We start from the raw sequence: 13,304 nt of genomic DNA on the forward strand, positions 1-13,304 counted from the left end.
AGTTCATACTAAAATTAAAAACAGGAATCAGAAAATGGAGCGCTAAATTCACTTCTGCCTCTTAGGCTGTGAGATCTTGGCCAAGTTATAAAACATAAAATCCAAGTTTCCTCATCTATTCCATCTGCTCTGGTTATTCCACAAGGCTGATATAAACAAGAAATCAAATAACCTATGTGAAAATTCTCTGAAAAATATATTAATAAAACAAAAAGAAGGTGCTATTAGTAGTAAACAGATACTATCCTAAGAAGGTCAAGTACACTGAAGATGAGTTACTGCATTTCTACCAGAAAAAAATAATTTGAACTGTTCTTCCCATAAGGTTATTAACTTTTTTCTAAAAGTATGCATTTAAAATTTTTTAATTATAAAAAAAGCAGAATAAAAGAAAATTAGAAGGCAGTAACTGTCAGAATTTGAATATAACGCAGGGAAAGTTGTCTAAAATAGGAAGAAAATATATTACTGTGAAATAATTTATGAAAGGCAGTGTCAACTCTTTAGGTGGAATGAAATCATGCTAGGGAATTAAAATACACTAATGTATTAATGGGGATTAATACTTATTCTCAGACTTACCTCTGCCCATTTAAGAATACAGGTCACACAGAACACATGATTACAATTTTCTGGAAAACCAACTTCCTTCTCTAACAGGCAATTAAGACATATGGGACATCTGTCAGCTTCGCTGTACAACAGACCAGTGGTAGCAGTATCATCTCTATTTTCTTCTCCTGTAAAGTAAAACAGCCATATGTGCTTTCAAGTTCTCCAGACCAAATGACTTGTGTTTCTGGGAGTACAGTGAACTAGATATTCTAAAGGGCTCTCTCATTACAAAACAAATTAGATCTTAGATAAATTATAACAAACATACTCCTTGAGCCCAATAGTCACAACACTTACTTCCTTAAATTTTTTAATGGAGGAATTAAACAAACTTTTCATTAACTTAAAAATAAGTAATATTCACATGGTTCAAAAATTTAAAAGCATTTTTAAATTTACCCCCATCCATCCAGTTCCACCCAATGCAACAAGTAACAACTCTGTTCTTCCAAAGATTATTTTTTAATGCACAGAAAAACAAATCTTAATACATATTCTTCCATATTCCCTCCTACACACAGATATTAGAACACTGTGTACACTGATCTGTTTTTTTTGTTTTTTTTTTTTTTTATCTATTGACGGACATTCACTTGTTTTCAACCTTTGACTATGACAATATTATAATGAAAAATTTGACTACTTCACATTTTTAAAAGTATAGCTACAATTCAAATTTCAAAAATTGGAATTGCTAGATCAACATGTGTATACATTTACTATGAATAGATACTGCAAAATTATACTCTTGCTTAGGATTTGTACTAACTTAAACTCTTACCAGTAAGGTAACAAACTCATAAAAGTATGCATTGCTGACTCATAAACAAATAAAAGATACTCTAAAATTTGACATAAAAATAAAACAAAAATAAAGAGATTGTCAACTGAAATGTGAACAGTATACAGCAAACAAATGGAAAAGCTGGAATTGTCCTGGGTGCAAATGTCCATAATAGTGTTCAGATCCCAAGACTAAGCCTCACGATCACCCTGGGGTTCTAAGGAGAAATGAACCTGAGGGATTCCAGCATTAAGCCAAGCCCCTCAAATGGGGCTAACATGGTCCCAGCACAGGTTCAGGAGGAAGCAAATACAAATCCTCTACAGGAAAGAATACTTAGGCCCTCAGAATTCCATAGATTAAATTAATCAAATATGACCTAATAATCAAACATTACCAAACCTAAAAAAACAAGCTGCCTTGAGAGAGAATCAGCAGAAACAAATTTAGAAACCCACTAGCTTCAAGTATCAGAACTTTCAAATACTACATAGAAATGGTCAATCAGCTGGTCCAGCCCAGAAGAATGAACTAAAAGACAAATTTGAAGAAACTACCTAGATTCTAGAAGACAGAAAAGAAGATATGATCTGTGATAGGCTAAGAAATGTGATCAGAGCAAGGTCTAACATACTAATTGAAATACAGAAAATAATAAAGGAGAGGCAACAAAGAAGTAATGGCTGCGAAATAATTAAAAGCATGAACCAACAGATAAAGGAAACACAATGTGTGATAAATACTGAGAAATGAAAATAGTCCATGCCTAGAAACAATGTGCAAAGCTGTACATCAAAGATGAAAACAAGATCTTAAAAGCAGAAAATAGAAAAAGATCTGCAAGGGAATAACAATTAGACTGAGATTTCTTTTTTTTTTAAAAAATCTTTTTTTTTTTTTTTTTGAGACAGAGTCTCACTCTGTTGCCCAGGCTAGAGTGAGTGCCGTGGCGTCAGCCTAGCTCACAGCAACCTCAAACTCCTGAGCTCAAGCGATCCTACTGTCTCAGCCTCCCGAGTAGCTGGGACTACAGGCATGCGTCACCATGCCCGGCTAATTTTTTCTATATATATTTTTAGCTGTCCATATAATTTCTTTCTATTTTTAGTAGAGACGGGGTCTCGCTCTTGCTCAGGCTGGTCTCGAACTCCTGAGCTCAAACGATCCGCCCACCTCGGCCTCCCAGAGTGCTAGGATTACAGGCGTGAGCCACCGCGCCCGGCCTAGACTGAGATTTCTTGACAGCAACAAAAAAAAAAAAAAAGAGAAAATAGTTAAATAATATCTTTAAATTACCAAGACAAAAAAACTATCCATCCAGAATTATATACCCAGTAAAACTACCTTTGAATAATTTTGAAATAAGATAAAAATAGACATGAAAACTTAGAAGTTTACCACCAATAGACCTTCACTAAAGAAACCTCTTATTTTTTCAGAAAGAAGAAAAGAAATAGAGAGGAAAGAAACCCAAGCAAACATTGTTTGCATGAAATATCATCTAATTTGTGGTATCTGAAATAAAAGAACGTAAACAACAGATAACTATAACCTATAAACTAAGAGTAGGATGATCAGCGTTAAAGTATTCTAAAATTATTCTTGTGCTGACAGTGAAGATTAAATTAACTTTATAAGCAGAGAAAAATATCAAAGCTAACTTTTTTTAAAAAGGTAACAAAAACAGAACAATAGAGAAAAAAACTTTAAGAAGAAAAATAAAAGTAAACAGTTCAACAAATCAAAAACTTTGATAAACTACAAACAACACATGGGGCTGGGCACAGTGGCTAACGCCTATAATCCTAGCACTCTGGAAGGCTGAGGTAGGAGGTTCATTTGAGGTCAGGAGTTCAAGACCCTGTCTCTACTAAAAATAGAAAAAATTAGCCAGGCATGGTGGCAGGGGCCTGTAATCCCAGCTACTCCCTGTAGTCCCAGCTACTCCAGAGGCTGAGGCAGGACAATCACCTGGGCCCAGGAGTTTGAGGTTGCAGTGAGCTATGAATATATCACTGCATTCTAGCCAGGGCAACAGAGTGACAGTCAGTCTCAAAGAAAATTAAAATTTAAATTAAAAAAAAAAAAAAAAAAAGATATGGGAGGAGGAAAAGAAAAATGTGTATACTTCTTAAATTCTTATTTCAAAATTTAAGTACAACAAAAATAAGTAAAAACTAAAAACTCCTTGCGTATTTTTAAATGTATACAAAATGAAAAGTTTGGAAACACTAAGTTGTACTTTCAACACACAAATTTTATAAAAATGAAAAGTTACCTTCCATATCGTCATACTCCTTATCTCCCACGTTTAGGGTATATACAGTTTTCTTCTTCATTTCTCCTTGGAAAAGGGTTTCCTGTAGGATGAATTATAATAGATAATTTTTATGTTTGCCTCTTCCCAATATCAATTTTTTAATAAAACAATTTTGACCAGTAAGAAATTATTTTATACATAAAAGAACACAGTACAAGATAATCAGTTTGTGCATAATCCAGTACTCTTTCATATTTCTTGCCATCAAAAAATACAGTATTATGGAAAAGAAAAGCGTTGTATTACTATTAAGCAACCAAGACTAAATGGTAAGTTTTGTGGCACAGACATAAACACAACTGAAGCTTAAGCAATTAAGGAAAAGAGATCAATTTGGAATGGAATTTTTGGACAATTATGTGTGTTCAGGAACTTGGAAGGCATTCAAGGAGCACAATAGTACAGAGAAATAAAATAGCATTTAGCTAGGCCAATATGACAAGACTAAGAAGAGTGAGCCGGCAAGTGAGGGAAAGTGTATGTGTATACTGAGGAAGAGTAGGCATGTAAGTCAAGGACATCTGAAAGATCACACAGTAAGTGTAATAAAAGAAATAAGCTCAGATTCAATCTTATGTATCTTTCCAAATAAGAGTGACAAGATGTAAAAAAAAAAAAATATATGATGTAAATGAATTTTTTTAAAAGGTTGATATGCCAGCAAAGTATAGAATTATTACACTGGGGAGAGATTAGAAGCAGAGAGATTTGAATAGCTAGAGTAAGTAGCTATGAAGTGAATTAGAAAAGAAATTAAAGAACTGAAGAATTTCTGAGGTTTGGTGAGAAAATACAGGGAAACACTCAATGAACTTCTGTCCTAAAGGACTGGGAAAATATTAATTATAAGAGGCCAAAATGAGAAATGTGGGAAAGAAAGTCAACTTGGTAGTCAAAAGGAAGAAAATTATGAGATAAAATTATTTTTTTAATTAACTCAATATTCCTTCTGCAACTAATGCAAGACACATGATTACAATGAAATGTCCAAATACATTTTAGAAAATCTAGGCACAAGAAATCCCCAATTTCATCAGCTGTGATACTTCCATATGTACAGAAATTTTTCCATTTATTTCTAAAATAATTGACACATGATAGTTCTACATTAAAGGTATGAATTGTCCTGGAAATTTCATTTGGGAAAATTCCCTATTTGGTTAAACAGGGAGAAATGCAAAGTTCCACACTTTGATTCAAAAAATCAACTCCAAAAGCAGAAGATAAGAAACTTAGAAACATGTAAGAATGATTTTAAGGTTGTAGCGAACTAAAAGTTCAAAATGAGTCAGGATTAGAGCCACTAAAATTGTTGTAACTTAATCAATCTGCCTTAATAAAGGTAGAATGAGGAAAACTTCCCACTCTTACCCTATATTTGCAACATTTGTTTCAGTTCTGGTATTTAAGGACAAAAAGGTGATAAGCCTGGAAACTCTATCATAAGCAAAATGATAAAGTAATAAGCATGATTAGCCTGGAAGAACAGAAAGCTTAAGAACAACAGTAGTCACCTTCTAATGGAATGAAGTGTTCTAAAGAGAGGTAGAATAACCTATCAAAGAAGGTATTCAAGCAAAGGCCCAAAGACCTCTTCTGGGATTTTTTTAAACTCAAAGATTTATTGAGTCTACAGGTATACTATTGGGCAATTCTCTAAGTACAGTACTGAACAAACAGACAGAAATCCCTGCCTTTACATTCTAGTGGGAAGACAAAATAAACAAAATAGTAACTAAAATATCTAGTATTAGATGTTGAGAAGTGCTGTGGAGGAAAATTAAAAACAGTATGGCTAAAAAGGAGTGAAAAAATGGGGAAGCTACTGTTAGGGAAAGCCTCTGTGATAAAGTGACATTTGAACTGGCAATGAGAAAGAGGCAAAGGAGTTATTTGGATTGCCAATACACCCATGCTGAGCATTCTCTGCAGAAAGAACAGCCAATATGAAAGTCCTAAGACACAGGCTCATGTCTGGCGTGTTCAAGGAACAACAAAAAGATGAATGTGGTTAGAATAGCGTGAAAAAGAAGAAAAACAGTAGACGAGGATGGAGAGGTAACAGAAGACAAGATCATGCAGCACCTTTTAGGCTAAAGTAAGACTGGCTTCTTCTTCTGAGTGACATGGAGCCACTGGCCTCTCTCCTTTGAGCAGAGGAGGCAAGGGAAAAAGTAGAGGCCAGCAAGGAGACTACTATAATAATCTTAGGGGAAAAATGATGGTGGCTTTTACCAGAGTGTTCGCAAAGGTGATGGAAAGTGCTCAGATTTCAGATGTGTTTTGAAAATACAGCCATCAGGATGTGTGGGTACATTGAATGTGGAGTATTTGTTAGAGAGCAAGGATCCAGAATAATTCCAAAGTATTTTGATCTGAGCAACTAGAAGTACTTAGACAAAAGACCACCATAAAAAAATTCAGGTATGTAAATTAGTACAACCACTATGGAAACCAATATGAAGATTCCTCAAAAGACTAAAAATAAAACTACAATATGATTCAGCTATTCCACTATTGGGGATATATACCAAAAAAAGGGAAATCAATGTATCAAAAAGATATTTGCACTCCCATATTTACTGCAGCACTATTCACAATAGCCAACATATGGAATCAACCTAAGTGTCCATCAATGGATATAGAAAACGTGGCATTTATGCACAATGGAGTATTATTTGTCCACAAAAAGGAATGAAATCTTGTCATTTGTAGCAACATGGATAGAACTAGAGATTGATATGTTAAGTGAAATAAGCCAGACACAGAAAGAGAAATATCACATGTTCTCACTCATACGTGGGAATTAAAAAGTAGGTCTCATGAAGACAGAGAGTAGACTGATGGCCATAAGGGGCTGGAAAGGATGCGGGGAGGGGAAAATGAAGAGAAGTTGACTCGTGGGTACAAAAATACAGTTAGATAGAATACATAAGACCTAGTATAAGATCAGCAGGGTGACGACTACAGTTAACAATAATCTACCGTATATTTCAAAATAGCTAGAAGAAAATAATTTGAATGTTCCCAGTTCAATTATCCACATGTTTAAGGTGACAGATATCTCAATTACCCTGATTTGATCATTACACATGATATGAATGTATCAAAATATCACATGCACTCCCAATATACATACATCTATTATGTATGAATCAAAAAAAAATTTTTTTTAATCAGATAGTCAAAGGTTACTCTCCTTGCAGAAAGGCAACAAACTCACCTGGGAACTTGTTGCAAATGCAGGGTATCTCAGGCACCACCTATACCTAGTGAATCAGAATCTGCATTTTATCAAGATCTATACATAATTCACATGTACATTAAAGCCTGAGAAGCACTGCTCTAGACAGCTTCCCAATGTAGTTGATTTTAGAGTCATATTGTGCTCCTGCATAACCCATAATCAAGCATAATTTTTTTATTTGGGAAAATTCATACCATACTATCTCCCCCATTATCCTAAATATCTGAGAATAAAAAATATTTAAGCCAGAGTTAATTCAATGTGATCAAACATCAATTTGAAAATTAATACAATATTTTAAGAACCTAAGAAATTTTCAGGGGATGTAATATAGTATCCCTTTATGTAGCTCAATAATTTATTTCTCGAATCTAATAGTCTGATAGCTATTTTCACATTTCCTCCTTTAAGAATACTAAGCTTATATTTATATATAAATTATAATTTATCATTAATATTTTACAATAAATACTGTCCTCTATTTTAAGACTCATAAAACGAAGTATACATGTAATAGTTTATCATTGAGAAATTAAGAGACTTCAATCAAGTTATATGCTGCCTTTATGTTAGAATCTGCTTTAAAAATTGTTTAAGTGTTCCAAATTTGTTGTATACTTTTTCCTGAAAATACCCCATATTAACTGTCTTTATACCTGAAAATGATTATACCATATTACTAATTTATTCATTTAAACTGATAGGGTCTTAGCATTTTACTAGATAAAAGTCACAAATTTTAGTTCAACAACTTACAAACTTATAACTTGTTCATGTTTATCTATCTGTCTGGACTCCAGTTTTTAATCTAAGAATCCAGGCTCTTGCATACCAGCTTTGCTTTGAATTTCCATAACAGGACACCAGAATACCACACAAAGCAATGGTCCTAGCCAGTAATTTGTGGTCAATAAATGACCTAAGAAGTGAGCTGTGGATGGGGGCAAGACTATCCACTTCGTGGTTAACTGAAAAGTTAGATATTTCCCAATTTTGTGTTATTAAGTCTTTATGGTTCTATAATCATAAGTCATAGTCTACCTATACTACTCATTAGTTCTTCTAGTAAGTTCTATAAATTATAAGTCAAAATGAATTTTTTAATAGTTCTAAATTTACTTCAAATAAATTTCAAAGAATAGATGTTAATTCCAGATTTTTGGTAAACTGTTTCCTTTTCAGATGATTATAACTTACAAATTCAATTTTTAGTGTTTCTTCCCAGGCTTTACCTTTCCAAGCTAAAATATCTTTATAGTCTGTAACCCTAACATAATAATTCAACACATTTCTATCTTCCAGCTTCATTATATACTGTATAATGAATCTTGCCATTTCATTATATATTGTTTCTATAAGATACTGAAAGTAATATTCCAAATACATTCACATAACAAATTTGAGAATGACCTAATTTTTATATTTCATTTTTTATTTAAGAAGTCATTAAAGTTTGAAATTTGGAATGGAAAAAAAAAAAAAACTCACTGATACCAATCAGTTTTTAGGAACTCAAAAGTCATTTTCCCACAGATACCCTGGAACACATGGAAGTCAGAATCCTAGGTGAGCCATTACAGTGTACTCAAAAACAGTAGTATATTATGACATTTAAATTCTCTAGCACAGCGCTGCCCAACAAGGAATTAGTCTATCAAGCACCTGAAATATGGCCAGTGTGAGAAACTAAATTTTTAATTTTAATGAAATTTTAATTAATTTAAATTTAAGTAGCCCAATGTGTTACTGGCTACTATACTAGACAGTACAGCTATTTTAAAAACTGTTATATCTGGGGTGCTAAGAATGTATGTTCTACTGTAACAGCTGCTGGAGCACCTCACGCTTCAAGGAATCAGAGGAGCCAGAGGTCCCTAGCAATGTAAACTAATCTTTTTTAGGCTAGTCTGGTTCAGTTTCAAATTGCTGCCCATCTGTCCTTCTCTCCATTTTATTTTCGTTCCAAAGTCTGTTTCTTCTCAAAACGTAACTCTTCTCCTTTCCAGTTCACTTCAAAAGTCTTTCTCCCTGTTTGCTTCTACCATCCCTTCAAGTAAGCCCATTACCTAAAGATATCTATGTCCTGGTTAATACTACAAACTTTAGAGTCCAACACGCCTAGATTCAAATCGCAACTTCACTACTATCCAATAAAAATGACTGTTATTATGATCATTATTATTGCTAGAAAAAAACAGAGAAATAGGGAACAGTAACAAAATTGTTGCTTGCCCATTTTCTTTGTTTTCCCTAGAGTAAAGTGAAAGACAAAGGCAAAAGACTGAAAAAAGAAAATCAACATTTCTAAGTAACAACTAAATATTTTCTAAGTAACAACTAATATTTCTAAGTAACAACTAAAGAACTAGATTCTTTAGGTACAAAGAAAGAAGCAGGACACATAAATAGCCATGAGGAAATTTAACTTCTATTACTCACTCTATTCCCAAAACCAACCCTGCCAGTACAGACCCTACTTCTGAAGGGTAGTGATATGATAAATGGGAGCCAGAGTTGAATGAAAGGGATTCTGGGAAAAAGTAAAAGCTGTAGCTATGTTGGGCATACTTATGCCAGGGACAAAGCACACTTCATGAAGATGCTAAATACTACATTGGTTCATATGGCTAAGGTCCAAGGTCCTCAGAGAATCCACATTAACTCCAGGAACTCCTCTCAGATAGTCTACTTCTCTTTATCTTCTATCCAATCCTATGTCCAAGACAAACAAGTCCCCAAATTCAACCCTCCATCCAACAAAATTTGACTTAAAAAAGAGGGGCATTCTAAGTGATATATTTCCATGATTAACAACTTGGGCACTGGAGTTATGCAAACCTGTGCTTACCATACTGTCTAGCAATAAGCATTCAAATGTTAACCATTACTATTAATACAGGCTCTTCCACCCAAATCTCAGTCTTAAATAAAACCATTAAGATCTTCCCACTCAGAATCCCCCAGGCGGGCTTAATGGATCTTGAAATCTAGAAGTAGGCATTAGTAACTGTAAAGTTTTAAGACCAGAGTCCACAGGAGGGGGGCGGCACAGCTGAAAGGTAAAGTACCCTCCAGGGTTTCAGCACCAAATGTAAGGTTTTTTGGATTGGCCGGGGCCAGAGAAAGAAAGATGAGCAGAGTTGAAAGGGATAAGTAAAGAGGCTGTACTGGGGCGTTCCTGGATGGGGGTAACGAGTCCCAAGAGAGGGGCCTGGGCGAGCCTCATGGTCCCACGAGTGGAATCAGAGAAGCCATCCCGCCCAGAAGTCTGGGTGGGCTTACATATGTTTTTTTTAGGGGTGGGGGATGGGAGTTTCTCTGGAGGGAAGGTTTTGGCGGGAAGAGTGAGGAATTTCTTTGTTTCAGCTTTAGGGCAGGTATGGAGGAGTAGGAGGGGCTTCTTTTTCCATTAGGGAGGGGAGGGGTGCCCGCCACCAGCCTTACATTCCGGCCTTTTAGTGATAATAGGGCACCTCGGTCTTTCTGGCTACTTCCTGCTTTTTAGGGGCGTAGTGGGGGCTATGGGCCAGAGTTGGCTGGTGGCGGGGTGACTGGAAGAGGAGAGTAGGGATGAAGAAGCATCTGATTTACTGTCACTCTGGACAATTCCTGCAGGCGCCATTGGAGAAACGAGTCGCCGGGCTGTCACGGAAAAGTTGACAGAGGAGAGAAAGATATGGGAAATAGGAGGCCAAATGTAGGGGGTGGGATAGAAGATAATGGTCAATGAGAAAAGGCCTAATGAGAAAAGGCCGGCCGTACATGAGTTTAAAATGTCTGTGTGGTGGCATATGAGTGAAATCGACCTGCCAGTCTTGTCCGGGGAGGTGACCACGCATCTGGTGGGTGGACACAGGGGATTTCAGGCCCCCTTGAGGGTTAACAGAGGCACAAATGTCACAGTCCGAGCAAACAGTTTTGATGAGAGAATATAGGGAAGGGTGTGAAAATAGAGGCTTGTAAGAAGTGGGAGAGGCCCTTAGTGCCGATATGAAGTGAGGAGTGGCCTGGCCAACGAGTTCCAGGGCCTGTGCCTTAGGGAGAGCCAGCTTGCCGTCCTTAAGAAGGACCCACCCTTCAGTGGTGGCTGATCCCCCTTGGGTGAGAAGGCTGTCGCACTCCTCTGGAGTGTAGCGAGGTTGGAGGGAAGGAATGGGAAGGAATGGAAAGCAAAAGAAGAGGAGCCAGAGTAGCGTGTTTGGGGGACGTTAGGCTCCGTCGATAGTATCAGCATAGTTGTTTCCCTTAGTGAGAGGGGACCGGTCCAAATGGTGTCCCTTGCAGTGTATGATAGCTAATTGGGTGGGTAACTGAAGGGCCTCAAGGAGACGGGAGATAAGGGTGGCGTTAATAACAGGGGAGCCCTTGGTGGAGAGAAAGCCCCGTTCTCTCCATGTGGCAGCATGGCAGTGAGCTATCATACACACATACTTGGAGTCCGTGTAAATATTTACAATCTTTCCTTTGGCTAGGTGTAAGGCTCAGGTGAGAGCGAGTTCTGCCTTTTGGGAGGTGGTGCCCTCCGGAAGTCGGGAGGCTTCTATTACCTGAGAGGCAGAGACAACGGCATAGGCTGCCTGGCATTTGCGGTCCTCACCTGTGATAGAGCTGCCGTCAACAAAGAAAGTTAAGTCCGCTGTAGGAAGTGGCTTTTCTGACAGATCGGGTCTAGGGGTAGTAGAGGTTTCAACCATTTCTGAGCAGGAGTGTGAGGACAGGGATAGGCAGGGAATGGGGAGCAGAGTGGCAGGGTTTAGAGTTGGGGATTGAGATAAAGTAATGGTGGGATTTTCTATAAACAAGAGATGGAATTCCTGTAGTCCATGCGGAGTGAGGAGGGCTAAAGAGTGATGAGTTAGAAGGTCCTGTAAACAGTGGGTGGAGAAGACATGTAAGTTCTGTCCCAGGGAGAGTTTCAGGGCCTCCCTGGTGAGAGTAGCGGCCGCGGCTGAGGCGTGGAGACAGGGGGGCCAGCCATGGACCGTAGTGTCCAGCTGTTTAGATAAGTAGGCCACTGGGGTAGAAATAGAGTAGGTCCCAGAGGTTGGGTGAGGACACCGAGGGCCAGGCCTTGGCGCTCATCCGTGTAGAGATAAAAGGGTTTTTCAGGATGAGGGAGTCTTAGAGGGGGTGTTTGTAAGAGAGAGTCTCGAAGTTTTAGGAATGCGCGGTAGACAGCCTGAGGGTTTAACAGAGGGCCAGCGGAGGCATCACGTGCTGCCTCATAGAGGGGTTTGGCAAGGAGAGAAAAGTTGGGGATCCAGTGTTGGAAGAAACCAATGAACCTGATGAAGGATAGAATTTGTTTTCAGTGGTGGGAGGCTGGAGGTCATGAAGAGCCTGCTGGCGATCAACAGTGAGATGACAGGAAGTGGGGGTGAGACTAAGTCCAAGGTAAGTGACATAGGCTTAGACAGCTGAACTTTGGAGGGGGCTTGTCATTGACATAGTAGCAGCATTCCTCCTGAAGGAAGATGTAGGTCCCTCCTTTTTCGGCTGTCAGTAGATCTAGAATCAAAACACTTTTGCGGTTTCATTAAGAGTAAACCAGTATTTCAAGAATACCTTGTGATTTTAACCAAACCTTTCTTTCTTTAATTACAGCTGACTCAATCATACACAAAATTCTTTCGTAAATTCCTTCTACGAACTCCATCACAACCTACACAGACCATCTACGACATACTTGGGCTTTCTTTTTTGTCCTAAACTTCCTCTTTCTCAAATAACCAGCCATTTTGTTCCAGGACAAAAAGTCACTACACAAGATCCTTCTCCATACAAATTATTCTCTCGCTGATTTTTCTTAACAAAAATACATTTCCATGTTCATAGACTTTCTACATCTCTTTTTCACCTTACTAGTTACCTTCTATCTTGGTTTTATTTTTCCCTCCAAATCCAGGCTTTGAATCAATTTCTAAGCAACCTCTGAATTAGACAAAATTACATACATAATTTCTTTAATGTAAACTCAGGGGTCTACCAGTTCAGACGGGAGAGGGTATGTGGGGCTTGGTAAGGCTGGAGAGGCTGTGGGCAGAGCTGAGGAATCTGGAGAGACAGAGAGAGAGATACAGGAAGAAGGGCAGAGGCCCCAGAGGAAAAGTGGAGAGTGGTGTTCAGTGTGGTTAATAGGTCCTTTCCCACTAGCGGAGCAGGACAGGAGGGCATGATAAGCAAGGAATGGGTGATGGGATGGTCACCTATCAGGCAGGTTAGGGTCACCTATCAGGCAGGTTAGAAGGGTAGAGAGGGATTGCCGTCAATACCCATGACCGACACCTGGGAAGGATAAGTAGGGCCTGAAAAGGTAGGCAGGACAGAGTAGATAGCCC

General features: G+C 37.8%; 1 protein-coding gene across 1 annotated transcript in view; it reads right to left on the reverse strand.

The window, feature by feature from the left end:
• SCAF11 (SR-related CTD associated factor 11) overlaps window positions 1–13,304 on the reverse strand; it is a 72,812-nt gene that overhangs the window by 40,246 nt on the left and 19,262 nt on the right. Inside the window, exons 2-3 of the mRNA XM_069490042.1 lie at window positions 3,678–3,759; window positions 583–740 (exon numbers count right to left, since the gene is read on the reverse strand). Of these exons, the coding sequence (XP_069346143.1) occupies window positions 583–740; window positions 3,678–3,738 (219 nt within the window). The 5' untranslated portion in view covers window positions 3,739–3,759. The remainder of the gene's footprint in view (window positions 1–582; window positions 741–3,677; window positions 3,760–13,304) is intronic.

The sequence above is a fragment of the Eulemur rufifrons genome, chromosome 16 (assembly GCF_041146395.1).
Source record: "Eulemur rufifrons isolate Redbay chromosome 16, OSU_ERuf_1, whole genome shotgun sequence".
Classification (NCBI taxonomy): domain Eukaryota; kingdom Metazoa; phylum Chordata; class Mammalia; order Primates; family Lemuridae; genus Eulemur; species Eulemur rufifrons.